The 14,960-nt window shown below is 44.1% G+C and overlaps 2 protein-coding genes across 5 annotated transcripts in view; one reads left to right on the top strand and one right to left on the bottom strand.

The window, feature by feature from the left end:
• Positions 1–14,960, top strand: part of LOC310873003 (leukocyte cell-derived chemotaxin-2-like) — a 111,993-nt gene that overhangs the window by 51,929 nt on the left and 45,104 nt on the right. The gene's annotated exons all lie outside the window — the stretch shown is intronic.
• rnf130 (ring finger protein 130) overlaps positions 1–14,960 on the bottom strand; it is a 59,528-nt gene that overhangs the window by 24,807 nt on the left and 19,761 nt on the right. For all 4 annotated transcript variants that reach the window (XR_014570442.1, XM_083785235.1, XM_083785237.1 and 1 more), the window contains exon 3: positions 12,332–12,523. Coding sequence is in view for 3 of the 4 variants with exons in the window: in XM_083785235.1 (XP_083641361.1) it covers positions 12,332–12,523 (192 nt within the window). In the remaining variant the exon portion in view is untranslated. The remainder of the gene's footprint in view (positions 1–12,331; positions 12,524–14,960) is intronic.

Here is a 14,960-nt window from a genome sequence, read left to right as displayed (position 1 = left end):
CAATATACATGTACAATGAATATGTACAGCCATCATGTATTAATGTGATTTGTGTGAACAGATTAATGAAGTCCCGGTCGGGTTGCGTACCTAGGGCTGTGTTGCACTTTCAACCTGTTATAACGCCACCGTGAGGCTGATTTGAAATATTTGGGGTAGTAGGGCAGGGCGGGACCTTACTGGAGGTGGAGGAGGGAGAGGCAGGGAGAAAGGTCAACTGGCTGGGTTCTGCTTCCTGTGTCTCATATTACTGCAGTAACACATCACTGACCCTCAAACCACTTTAGCACGGGCTGTTTTTCTTCCTCTATATGGGTGTACAGTATGTTAGGGTGGTACCGTACGTCATCTATAATGTACACAATATGTCTACAACTGAATTTGTGACTCTGGGTTACATACATCTAGTATATGTCTAGTAGTATTAAATACCATATCCAACCGACAGTGCCAGCATTCCTGACCTATAGGGAGCCACCGAGCCAGGTGTTATATTTTCTGTCTCTGCGTAGCGTAAGCCTTTGTGTCAGCAACAGAATAGACTCTGGGCTACAGTACTTGTTCCTGCTATGGTTCTGATGGTGAGCTGACAAAATGATCACAAATGACACAAAGGATGGTCCTTTGCCCATCCTTTGTGTCATTCGTTTCAGTCACTCCCAAAGCAGCTGCACAACATGCCAAATAATACAGTTCAGGTTTGCCACGCTGTGTACTGTACTGTACTGTACTGTACTGTACAGCACTGTACAGCACTGTACAGCACTGCACTGCACTGTACAGCACTGCACTGCACTGCACTGCACTGCACTGCACTGCACTGCACTGCACTGTACTGTACTGTACTGTACTGTACTGTACTGTACTGTACAGACACCAAATTGTACTTGATAAGAGCCTTCATATAACAATAGCAGTCCTGGCCCATACTGGTGGAACATACTCAGTCTGAAGTTTGAATTTGACTTTCATGCCCAAAGTATTTTTTTAATGGGGTTTTATGAACCCATTTTTGATTGATGATGCAGTGTTCATAAACTTCCCCAAATTACACAGCAAACCTCATTCCCAGGATGTCTGGCAAAGGAGAAAGCCTCGAACAAAATCCATGGAAAGAGAGGGAGCATCAGGTGAACTAAAGGCTCATTTATAGTCTGGATTTTCGGTGTTGAGGTGACCAGACCACCAGAGCTGAGCGGTGGCGAGTAAAAACAGAGAGAAGGGCTGGGGCGGTGGCGGTGGTTTGCGCTTCACCGCGGCTCATGACGTCATGTTGTAGTTAGGTGGTCACCTCACCACCGAAAGTCCAGACTATGAATAACGCTTAAGATTGCTCATGATGGTCGAGATTTGAGTTCTACACGTGTGGACTATTGATTCATTTAATAGGCTATTGCCTCAGACTCAGATGTGGAGATATATAAGAGATCCCAATCAAACCAAACAAAGATTGCAATAAAGCAAGAGAGAAGAATGTGGTCACTTCTAGCCATCAACAACTGCGTGGAAATGACCATATGCCAACTTTTCTGTTTCTTTTCTGTCAAAAGCTTGGTTGGTAAATGAGGGCCATTGTCTTTCTGTGTTTCTCCTCTCTCTGCCAAGGTGCAGCCATCTTGCTCATTCTCCTGCATCACAGATACTGGAGATGAATTAGTCAGTCAGACAGGCTGCCCTAACAGTGTGTGTCTGAAGTTATTTTACATCATTAAAACATTAACAATAACAGCACTCCTTTCTTCTAATAAAGGCTACAGTTATTAAATAACTTAGAGGGGACTTCCACAACTCCACCGTGGTACATCCGGCTTTGTCGAGGGTCTATACTCCACACAATAACGCGGCCGGGGAGGGTGATAATTGTCAATGCGCATAATCCTACGGGCACCCGTCAGAAAGGAGTGTTGAGTGACGACACAGAAATGTGTGTGGGGGGAGGAAATGATTGGCATAACTAAATTGAGGAGAAAATCAACAAAAAAAGCAACAAAAACACCTTGCAAAATTCCACTTAATTTATTTTTGCATTCCCAATTTAGCCATTTAGCACATGCTCTTGTCAGAGTATGTACAAGGAAGGTGTGTCAAACCCCAACAGGGTCAAGGAATTGGAGTGCTAATTGAAGGACATGCTACAATGTATAACAAATAAGCAACAGACCTAGCATCCAGAAGAAGCTGTGTAAGGCTTGATGAAGATGATGTATTACCCTTATTCTGTTGAAAATGCATCACCTTGGTTCGAGTGTAAATTAAGCGTTGGGATTATTGCCCAGCATCCCTTGGGAAGCCCAACAGGAGTTGCCCTTCAGTCCTTCAGCCCTCAGTACTCAGTACAGGGCTGACTCAGCGCATTTGCCAGCTGGGGTCACGTGAATGAGAGTGGATGACGACAACAGAGGGAGGACGACAACTCCTTGAGAATTCAAATGGACAGCGGTTACCAACCTCATCTCCACTCAAATGTCTCTCAAACATTCACAAAATGCAGCAAACATTCAGTCATGACTCAACTACCCACAGCCTGCAGAGCTAGTCGTCAGCCTCAGCCAAATGCTTACACACTACAGTACAGTAGTAAGTACTTACTTACAGTAATGGATTTTATACTTACAGTAGTGGTGTTCTGTACTTACAGCAGTGGTTTTCTAGTGTAGACCAAAGGAATGAACCAACATATATCTGAAGACTTTTGATAGCACCAGAAGGTACACAACCACTTTCGGAAAGGAAGCCACATGTTTAGAATTGAGGCCAAAATACAGTAGATGTCATGTCGAGAGACAGCGAAATGCCTTCACGACGGACGACGTACGTCGCGACGTATATTTTTCCGTCGCAACGTATATTCGAGTACGTCCTGGCGTAAATATCAATTCGTCCCGGCAGAACGGACTCGTCGCGGCTATATCTACCCGTTTGCGACGTAATATGTTGGCTATTATTTTCCGTCGCGCCAGAACGGGACTCGTCGCAGCTATATCTACCCGTTGTGGCGTGAGCTGGACTCGCCGCGGCAGAACGTGACTCGTCGCGACTATATCTACCCGTTTGCGACGTGCGCCTCGCCGGTCCGGTCTCCAGGCGAGCCTGCGTCCTTCATATATTTTTTTTTCTGCTCTCGTTGGACTTAACTTTAAAAGTCCAATGGAACACCTCTTTGTAACGGGTCGCTGTAGTATAGTGGTCTAATTCCTCGCCTCTCTATTCTTTTTTGCTGAGGACGCTGGTTCAATTCCCGCTCGCGGCAAACCAAAATTATTATATTTTAGACAGACAGACAGACAGACAGACAGACAGACAGACTGCCTGTCTGCCTGCCTGTCTGCCTGCCTAATGTATTGTAAATAATGTATTCATTCCATACGGCTATTTTTTTTTAATATAAAAACTTTTGTCTTTCGCGCGATTCGAACCAGCGTCGTCAGCACCAAAACATTGAGAGGCGAGTGATTAAACCGCTGGACTACAGCGGCCATACGTTACAAAGAAGTGTTTCATTGGACTTATAAAGACAATAGCACCCAGCTGCAGTCTCGCAAGGGGAGGGACCGGAAGTGCTTTTATTTCCGGCTTCCACGTGCACAAGCGCACATACACGCACGCGAAATATAATGCGCGTGCACGACACGCACTTGCTGGTGCGCGCTTAAATGCCGGGTGTATATGGTACCATCTGTGCTTAAACATAATTACGTGGTCGGTTTGGAAAAGTTTGAAGTAGTTTGTTGTAGGTAATATTTTAATTGAAAGCTTATTAGTTGGTGGTATAAGTGTGCATATTTGAAGAAATGCAAATCTAACAATAATAAAATGATATGCAATAATAGGCTAGGCCTATATGGTCGATTATAACATAATGATATCAAGGCATTTAAGTTGCTATAACCCCGTACCCCTGTCCCACACACACCATGTCCAGACCATAGATCACAGACACACGACCATATGCATTTAATTTACTATGAAAACCTGCATTTCCCGTCAGTCAGTCAGTAAGTGTGTCATGTCACGCCTCGTGTCATGCCTCCATATATGGTCACGCCTCATGACACGTCACACCGCCATATATGGCCGTTTCCATATGATATAAGATCCCGACACTGACCTCATCAAACCCTGGATAGCCATACATTGAAAAGACTGGATCATCACCTAGATCTCCATATATGGAGCTGAGGCGGCCAGCAACTCTACATCTGACCTCATAATGTAATAATCAGCTCATAATGTAATTAAAAGACGAGCACATAACTTAATAGATTTTTCTATAATGTAATAATGTGTTACATTAAGAACCTCCACATAGGCGACTCATACTGTAATAAAACTTCATAATGCAATAATGTCTTTATAATGTATGAGCTGATTATTACATATTGCATTATATTTCGCGTGCGTGTATGTGCGCTTGTGCACGTGGAAGCCGGAAATAAAAGCACTTCCGGTCCCTCCCCTTGCGAGACTGCAGCTGGGTGCTATTGTCTTTATAAGTCCAATGAAACACTTCTTTGTAACGTATGGCCGCTGTAGTCCAGCGGTTTAATCACTCGCCTCTCAATGTTTTGGTGCTGACGACGCTGGTTCGAATCGCGCGAAAGACAAAAGTTTTTATATTAAAAAAAAATAGCCGTATGGAATGAATACATTATTTACAATACATTAGGCAGGCAGACAGGCAGGCAGGCAGGCAGACAGGCAGTCTGTCTGTCTGTCTGTCTGTCTGTCTGTCTGTCTAAAATATAATAATTTTGGTTTGCCGCGAGCGGGAATTGAACCAGCGTCCTCAGCAAAAAAGAATAGAGAGGCGAGGAATTAGACCACTATACTACAGCGACCCGTTACAAAGAGGTGTTCCATTGGACTTTTAAAGTTAAGTCCAACGAGAGCAGAAAAAAAAATATATGAAGGACGCAGGCTCGCCTGGAGACCGGACCGGCGAGGCGCACGTCGCAAACGGGTAGATATAGTCGCGACGAGTCACGTTCTGCCGCGGCGAGTCCAGCTCACGCCACAACGGGTAGATATAGCTGCGACGAGTCCCGTTCTGGCGCGACGGAAAATAATAGCCAACATATTACGTCGCAAACGGGTAGATATAGCCGCGACGAGTCCGTTCTGCCGGGACGAATTGATATTTACGCCAGGACGTACTCGAATATACGTTGCGACGGAAAAATATACGTCGCGACGTACGTCGTCCGTCGTGAAGGCATTTCGCTCCACCTGGTCATGTCACCCTTCATGCATTTACCCTGCATATTGTTCAGCATGACCATTCTGTTCTTGAAAGGCTGCAGTATACTTCATGTGGATACATTTTGCCGAGATAAGAAGGAAACAAAGAAATGATTGCCTGCTGAAAGGTTGTTTCATCAGTTCTGCACCTCCCAGATTTTCTGAACATCACAGCAGAGGCATGTGGTTGACATTCAATCTGCTTGTGATTTATATCGCTTTTCATTTCTGCAATCTGCCAGCAAAGTTAAGTACCATGGACGGTTTTGAATGAAGGTTGTCAGATGAGTTTAGAAGGTACAGACCTCTATAATCCCTCTATGAGAGACTGCAAACACAGCCAGATGGCAATTCATTCATGGAGAGAGATAGTACACACTTCATCCACTATGTGTCTGTCACCAGAAATGGCAGAGCAGTCAAAGTGGAGCTGCATTGAGTAAAAAACAATTTTGTGCTCTGAGAACATCAGTTTCGGCAAGTCGACAAGGGGTCCAACTTTGTTTACTTATGCAGCAATCTTAAGTAACAGAACCAGATTTATAAGCTACAGTATGCGTGAAAACACTGTCCTCTCTGTTATGAATAAGACAATCAGACCACTCCTTTTAGTGCCAACTATTACGCTAACAGGAATGGAGGTGAGGTACAAGATCATTCCACTGAGAAACATCAGGAAAAAAGTGAGACTTCTACAATGCCAATATCTATAGATAAGAGTCAGAGAAAAATAATAACCACTACTTTCATTTGAAAAGCTACAAGTGTACAGCATGGGCTGCTGTACACATCATGACAGAGATGTGCTCTTTCATATGCCTTTCTTGTTCAATTCTGGGATTATTACATTATAGACAGAAAAAGTATACATTTTGCTATTTGTCAGTGACACATGCCCACAGCAATACCTACTGTACACACACACACACACACACATTGTGTATACCCGCATACGCATACATACCGAGGCCGACAGACACAAGCGTGCACATGCACGCACATGCACACACACACACACACACACACACACACACACTTGTTTTTATGAGTCACTCTATTGCCCCAAGATCAATGTCAGATCAGTCAGTCAAAGCAACAGGCCAAGGCTGCAGCCAACTAGCATTAATCATTAGCTTTATGGGAGCCAGGGACAGACACTGGCTGCCAACAGACAGGAGACACACGTGAACCGTTGGCTCAGGGAGGCAAGCAGGTGTGACGCAGGCTGACTTATTAACTCTGCCATGGAACACATATGGGAGTTTGTGTGTGTGTGTGTGTGTGTGTGTGAGTGAGAGAGAGAGAGAGAGAGAGAGAGAGAGAGAGAGAGAGATAGGAGACATCACATGTTAGCTTTTGATAGCCTGGCTTTTGTTCATATCCAACAAGGACACATACCTGTACAGTACCAGTTCATGGCATATAACATATTGTAGAAGTGTAGTATAATATAGTAATAATGGTCTTGGAGATTCTTTGTTGAATTGCGTTTTATTTCACTAAAACATCTGCATGAAGGGCTGTGACAGATAACAGTACATAAACATGTCTTGTGTCCATGTCCATGTATGTGTCCTATCAGACACGGTGAGGTGTTGTCATAAACATAGGACTCATACTTCCATTATACCTTCTGTTGGGATAAAGTAGACCTTTTAAGCAGTTACTATTACTCATAAGAGTGTGCACCCTAGCTGTGCTCAAGCAAGGTCACAGAGGGACAGAAAGATTTCTATATAGTGTCTGAAAAAGTAGAGACACGTACGTCAGAATTCTCCGGGACAGACGACCCCTCTGGCCTGCGCTTCAAGGGGCGCCCCGATCAACGGACTGATATGATCGAATCTGATTCGTGATATAAAAGGTCGTATTTGCTTTCATCTATGTCTTTGCTGTTCATACAGTATGCATATCACATAACCATTCATTTTGGGATAAGTATCCCGGGCAATAAAATATGCCAGATCTTATGATTCCATGACTTATGTGTACAGCCTGTTCATTGGACTATCAGATAACTCTCTCACGGTATTAACGCATCACTTCCCACCAGACTGCATATCTCTCTGTCAGATTGTTTGCCTTCTCCCCGTCAATGATGCTGCCTGTAAGCCCGAGTTATACGTAGTTGCACATTGTGCCAGGCACTAGCTGATCTACAAGCTCACAACGGGTCGCAGCAGGACACGTTGAGAGCTTGTAGATGTAGATGTGCTATTTTTGGTGCGTCGTGACACTGGCGTGCAACTACTGTACGTTTAACTCAGGCTTTACTTTACCTGTCTGGCTCCCTTTCTGTTAAAATCTGCCTTTCGGTTTAGGCGTAGGGGTGACCTTCACCTGTGTGTGGCACCACATGGCACGGAGACACGGGCAGCGCTGCGTGGATGGCCGCATGACTGCAGGGATTGCTGACGCACTAGCAGCAGATGCACGATGTTCAACCCCTGATATCAAGCATGCGCTGTACGACAATACACTGATTACACTCTGTGGCTTGGTGAATATTTTTTATGCCCATAGCAGATGTGGCTTGGTGAATAATTTGTTATGCCCATAGCAGATGTAAGACTATCTCCAAGGGATATGAAGATATAAAGCTGCAATCCAAAAGCTTTTTACATAGTTAAATTCCTTGAACACCTTCATGTTAGTAGAATCCCCTGACCCAGTATATACCCTTCTTTCTCTGACTTTATTGTCTCCACCAGGCCGAAGGCATGGGGAGAGAGTATGTTTTGTGTGTGTGATTGTGTCCGTCCGTCCATCTGTTTGTTACCAGCTAATCTCCGGCACCATTAACCCGGGCGATGCAACATTTTAAACAAACACTCCCTGGATGCCAATGATGAACCTGTGCCTGAATGAATGGCCTGTTATAGCACCACCAGGAGGCCGACTTTTGAAAAACATTTTTTTAATAATACTCCTCCAGATTCTGTCCAAAAATCCCACAAATCGTTACATACTATCTCTATAGTCACATGTGTTCAAGCCGGATCTGTCCGATATTTCATATTACATCCTAATTGGCCTAACACTGGCTTTAAAAATTTGCAGGATCGGCCCATTTTGAACCAAAAGCCTCAAATCATGAACGCAGCGTGCAATTTACGTGAAATCTTTCACAGACTTTCCTACCAGGCTGAGGAATATATCCCACCCTTTTCACATTGGCCTGTTATAGCGCCACCAGGAGGCCACAACCTGACCTGCCCTGGTGGAGACCTGTGCCCAGAGTGGCATTTTATCTAGTTCCAACTAGAGCAGTGCTCGTTGGAGCCTCCACAGCGGTGCCCGTTGGGCACTGATGTCAAAGATTTTCACAAATTATCAAGTTCACTTCGTAGTATTCATACCAAATAATACAATATAATATCCCACGCAGGAGACCTGGGTGTTGCAAATACCTCTCTCCGAGTCTCCGCCAGTAGAGGACATAAAACGTACGGATTGCAGCTTTAAGAAATGCATTTTTAAAGTCTAAACTTTAAAGTAAAAATCACACTCCATAGACTTAGTTGGCTGCCATATGACGTCATTTCCGAGGACGTTGGAGGGGATAGCGGCGTGCCCCATACAAAAAGAAAAAAGACTGCACTGGAGGTAAGTGAAAGTATCCCATGGCGTGGGCAGATGTTTTCATTTAATTAGAAGTGATTTATACTAGTATATAGTATGGTAGATTAAATGACTTTGTAAGATGACCCTGTTGTAAAGAAGGCAGTAGGGGGGGGGGGAGAAGTCCTTGAAGAAAGCTGGCGTTGATGGATGACAGCACAGTTTTTAAGTAGATAAGTGTTTCATCTCATCGGTCTTAAAACTGGAATGTAAAACAAAAATATGAGAGCCTCGAAAACACAGATTCCACACACACACACACACACACACACACACACACACACACAGGTTAAATTCTTAGTTTCTGCCAGTAGATGCATGATGCCGACACGTATGCACACCAGCATAGTGAGCATACATGCTATTCTGTGCCTCAAACGTGTGCCTCAAATAAAGACTGCAGAATTATGTCTCACATATTTCTCTTCAGGCAGATCAATACTGTATGGCCCGGGCTCCAGGGAACCATCTTCTGCTCATGAAGGAAAATTACCTTATTAATTAGTCATGGATATTCTATATTTATAATAGTTCATCGATCTCACGCGGATAGCAACTGCCACACGTTATGACTCACGATTCCTCAGTCCACCCCCTGCATCCCGTCTTCCTTCTGTACCTTACATGTTCATCCTCCTCCTTTCCAGTGCTCTCATTGGTTGGGTGTCTGACTCCTGCCTTGGCCAAACACAATGCTGTTGCAGCCAGCCCTCTCTGTGCACCCCATTAACACTTACTGCTTCACCCTGTCCTTTTCACCCGCTTCGAAAGTTATCAACCGATAAACACCTGTAAGTTACTTATCAAGACGATCTTCTCCATCTACTGCATGTATACTGGGAGCCTACTGGCTGCGATTAGGAAACACAGAAGTGAAACTGACTTACGTGGCCAGTTAAGACTGGTATGAGGTTAGAGTCTGAACCAGCCTTGTAAGCTGGTTCAGACTGATATGAGGTTAGGGGTAGGGATGTCTCGATCCCGTATTTTTGCTCCCGATACGATCATTTGATTTTGAGTATCTGCCGATACCGATTTTTCCTGATCCGATATTTATATTTTTATAGAACACTCGCAATAGTACAATATTCAAAATCACAGACAACATCCAGTCTGTGGGGCGGCAGTGGCTCAGGGGTAGAGTGGCCGGATGGTAACCGCAAGGTTGCCAGTTCAAACCCGGGCTCCCCCATTGTTAAGTGTCGAAGTGTCCTTGAGCAAGACACTGAACCCCTAATTGCTCCTGATGTGCTGGTTGGTGCCTTGCATGTTTTCCGCCACCATCGGTGTGTGAATGGGTGAATGTAATGCACAATCTATGTAAAGTGCTATATAAATGCACCATTTACGTTTAATATCATGATATGGATGTTCCGGTCCGATTCCGATAATTTGAAAATGATGTGACCTGCCCCGATTTCCGATCGCGCGGGGCAACCCTAGCTAATGGACTTACGTGGCCGGTTAAAGCTGCTATAAGACCCACTTCTACAACATTGCTTTTAATTGATCTTTTATTTTTTTGTTATTCATGTCCTCAATGTATTGCATTACTGCTTGTTTTTTAATGTCGTTGCCTTGCTTTTCTTTTTTATTCTCCATTGTTCTGTAAAGCACTTTGAGCTGCATTTCATGTCATGAAAGGTGCTATACAAATAAAGTTTTATTATTATTATTATTATTATTTATTATAAGCTGCTATAAGCAATAATATTATTCATATTATTCAGCCAGCTCCCAAACAATATTTAGTCTCCGTGACATATCTAGGGGTCGGGTTTTTTTTCTTCGACTAATGACTTCTAGGAACATCTCTGAATGCAGATTGTGGCCCCTAGATGTGTCACAGAGAGAGACTACATTTCTTTTGTGTTTTTTGCTGGCTGTCTGAATACCAAAAAAGTCATTACATTTTTGAAATATTATTGCTACTTTAAGACTGAGGTTAGGAATAGGGTTAGGTCGGCTCCAGTTTACATGCAGTAGGTTGATAAGATCGTCTTAATAAGTCACCTACTGTGGATTATCGGTTGATTTTAATTTGAAATCAGCTATCCTTTTTGTGTTTTTCTCTCTCTCTCTCTCTCTCTGTCTCTGTCTCTCTCTCTCTGTCTCTGTCTCTCTCTCATCCCAAAAGTACACAGACTTCTAGACTTGAAGTACACAGGTATGAATATAATGCATAGAAACAGTTTTCCTTTAACACTGTAGCTTTCTGGTGTCGCTTTCTTCACACCAGATGTTGTTTTGTCGTCAGCCAGCCAGCAACAGCTGGCCCTTCCAGCCAATCATCCAGTAGTACACAGCAAGTGAGTCATGCACTTGATGTTCGTTGATGAATGGCGGAACAAACACAAAGGTTAATAGTTCTTAACCCATTCTGACCTGAGATCAGATTCATACGAGGTTTCCGCTGGACACACACTGGTCTGATTAACCCATTCTGACCTGAGATCAGATTCTAGAAATGTCAGTCGCTCTTCGATTTTTCAAAAATAGCAGACCTACAAGCTCGTATTGCGCCACTCGGTGGCGCGATATGAGCTTATAGATCTGCTATTTTTCAATAGCTAAAGCATAACATGATGCTGACACCAAAATGGGTGCCTGTTCAGAATGGGTTAATGTTCTTAAATAACTTATTGCTTAAGAACATCAAAACAGACAAGATGATAGGATTGTGTGAGTGTGTTTAGATTGAAGAGTCCTTGATCATGACACTAAAACAACTCTGACAATGGTGTCCATTAAATGCCTGTGTGCGTGTGCGTGTGTGCGCGCGCGTGCGCGCTCGTCTGCATGTGTGACATATCCCATTGGTATTGCAGGGTTATGTCAGGCTACCGTTTGCCGTATTGCTGTGCTCGTGTTTGGTGGCTGAGGTCCAGGTATGCATAAAATAATGTCCTTCACACAGGTATAACTCCTCTACACTACAAAGTCACACAGCTCTCCTCAACACACTGGCTTCCGTCTTCATCTGCATCTCCTACAAATGCCTCCATTTACTGCATCACAATGCATGTCCACTTATCTTATCTTATAAGCAATGCACAACCATCAACTAGCCGTATCAATGGTTAGTCAGTAACGATCTGGTAACCACATAGCATAGCTAATTATTGGTGTTTTGCAATTCATTTCATAAAGCTGATTTATTTATTTATTATGAGAGCGTTTCATGACCCTTACACGAAACTAGGGAAGTTCATAATAAGTGTGTGTGTGTGTGTGTGTGTGTGTGTGTGTGTGTGTGTGTGTGTGTGTGTTGCAAAAGTACGTGATTGCTACCATATACAGCTCAAGTAAAAAGGAATCTTGAACATTTCAAGAAGTTCACAAGCTGTGACTGCTAATGGGGTTTTCGTTTCAAAACAATGGATCTCAAGATTGAAACATTTCTTGTTTTCTACAAACTCGTACACAAACTCGTCTTCACAGTACAATATCTATACACACACGTCCCACTAACCGTCGTGGCCCATTCGGACCGTGTCATCCGTGGAGTTGTTGTAGATGAGGACAGCGGAGGCATTGTAGGCCGCTGCCTTTAGTATCTTCTCCTTAAAGGTGCAGTTTCCCCGCTGGAGCAGCGCCACCCAGTGGACAGTCCGCGGAGGCACGACAAAGCGAGTGTGTGGGTCACAGCCCTGTCGGTCAACCACTGGAGAAGAGAGAAAAAAAAGATTTGTTATGTTTCAGTTTACACACACACACACACACACACACACACACACACACAGGGCCATTTATACTGTATGTATCCTGTCACAAAGCCCTCTTAAATATACATTCATCATAATCTAGCGGTATCCAAAATGCTCGCCTTAAAGGGTTTGGCACCGTTGTATATACAGTACAGTATATTCTTTCAGAGCGAACATTTTTAACTCAAATCTTTGCTTCTGGGGGGGGGGGGGGTCCCTGGAACAACATATTTCCAGATGGCCGCGATGACCCCCACAGATAATTATGGGGGTCCTTGACATGAATTTTAGAATCGGCCTCAGGTCTAAAGGGGTTTTAAGAATAGTTTACTTAGGTTACGTTTAGGAATACCAGTCTGAGCAGTTCTGCCGTCTGTACGCCCGCGGGGGACTCGGGGTGAGTGTGTTTTGTGGCGAGCTTTCCAGTATTCAATGTAGCAGTGCAGTGCAGTGCAGCGCAGTCCCTACAGCAATTTGGAAGTTGGATGACATGATGCGGGTAGAGAGGCTGTCTGGGAGTTGGATGACATGATGGTGCGTTAGCTTAGCCTGGCTAATAAGCCAGACTCAAATCACACTGTCGTGTGGTATTTGAGTCTGGAGATGCTGTGTTCCCGGGGGGCTGGTTCAAACATTTTCTCTTTGACGCAATTGGTCAGAGCTACTGTCAGTCAAAGGTCTCAAGCATTGAACTACCAAAGCCCGCCCATATTGCATACCGTGTCCCGATTGGTCACACCAGTTCTCTGGTGTAGGAAATGGGCGTACAATTGAGCCTCTCCAGACCGTAATCCGCCGGCAGGCAATTTTGTTTTGCCAACGGCTGATTCGGTCTGGCTTATAAAGCCAGGCTAGCGTTAGCTAAGCAGGTAGAGAGGCTGTCTGGGAGTTGGATGACATGATGGTGCGTTAGCTGAGCGGGTAGAGAGGCTGTCTGGGAGTTGGATGACATGATGGTGCGTTAGCTGAGCGGGTAGAGAGGCTGTCTGGGAGTTGGATGACATGATGGTGCGTTAGCTGAGCGGGTAGAGAGGCTGTCTGGGAGTTTGACGGTCATTGGTTCCCTTGGCTTGCCCAGTCTACTGTACAGTGTTTGTCTAAGTGTCCCTGAGAAAGATACCTACACTCATCTACTTAAAACCATTTAAACCACGTCTAAAAAAAGACGTAAAACTGGATATTTTTATTTTTCTCATGTCGAGGAAACCCAGCATAAACAACCGCAGCTATGCGGAAGGAGCCTGTTGGTTGGTGGTCGGTCAGGGACCAATCAGAAGTCTGACAAAGCCAGATGCACCCCCGAGGATTTAGGCGCGCTAGTCTCGGTGGTGGACAGGAACTTTACCCCTGCAACAACCTTTGAGGCAGAATCTCCATTTCCAAGCTAAACCTCCCTGCATGTGGAGGTTCGATGTGGCAGGAATGTTTAACCTGTGTGTCTGAACTGCGCCTATGCCACTGTTGCCACAACAAATGAGAACGTGCACAGTCACTGCACAGTGAGGTTTGTAGATAGTCATCTAAAGAATGAAGATGGACACAAAGGCATGGGGAAGCAGAGTGGTTTGTTATTGCTTGGTGTTTACAATGGCCACAGTCCAAACCTAAGTGGTGGAAGTCAGTGTGGAACTTGTCTGTCTGCATGCACGCATGCATGTATTCCGATAGACCTGTAATAGAACTGTAACTGGTTCAGATACTGACCTACAGTAACTTATCTACAAGCACATAAGGCGTTTTGGGTGAGACGTGTTGTCACTTGTGACTGAGTTATACTGTAGATTTTTGGTGTTAGACATGGGCGCGGAACTAAACTACAAATCAGGCATAACTACATGCAACCAATTGATACACACCTTCACACCACATTGCAAGAAGACGTCCAGTAAATGTACCACACAGCACACACTGATAACAGCAAGTCCTGACAGTTATCCCATGTTTAGAGCTCTCCATCATCTTCAGTTCTGTGCACATCTGTAGTCCAGTATGGTTTCATATCATTCCAAAAGCACTACTCACAACTCCTTGTGTTCTCAGCTTAGCCATCACTGGTAAGCAACAGGCCCTCTTCTACCGTTTGTAGGCTCATTCCATTTCCTCTAAAAGTAATTTTATGCAATACATCTTGTCACACCGTTTTCCACCATGACGTATTCTCTTCTTCTCAGCTATTTATGTTGCTTCTGTAATCCAGTTCAGTTCAGTTGGGGTTTTTCCCAGTTGAGCTGACCAAATTCATGACTATGAACTACAGTATGAATTCATTTTTTCCATTTGTTTATTTTGATTTAAGACAGAAGTTGAGACAGAATTAAAAACAGATTGAACATTAATTTCACACCTATAATTGCTCTGCTCTCATTATCTTTGAGGAGTGCTAGCCCCTCCTAT

Source organism: Protomyctophum parallelum (genome assembly GCF_964188405.1).
Source record: "Protomyctophum parallelum genome assembly, chromosome: 16".
In the NCBI taxonomy this organism is placed as follows: Eukaryota; Metazoa; Chordata; class Actinopteri; order Myctophiformes; family Myctophidae; genus Protomyctophum; species Protomyctophum parallelum.
The sequence above is the reverse complement of the archived record's forward strand: the minus strand, read 5'-3'. Positions and strand labels throughout refer to the sequence as shown.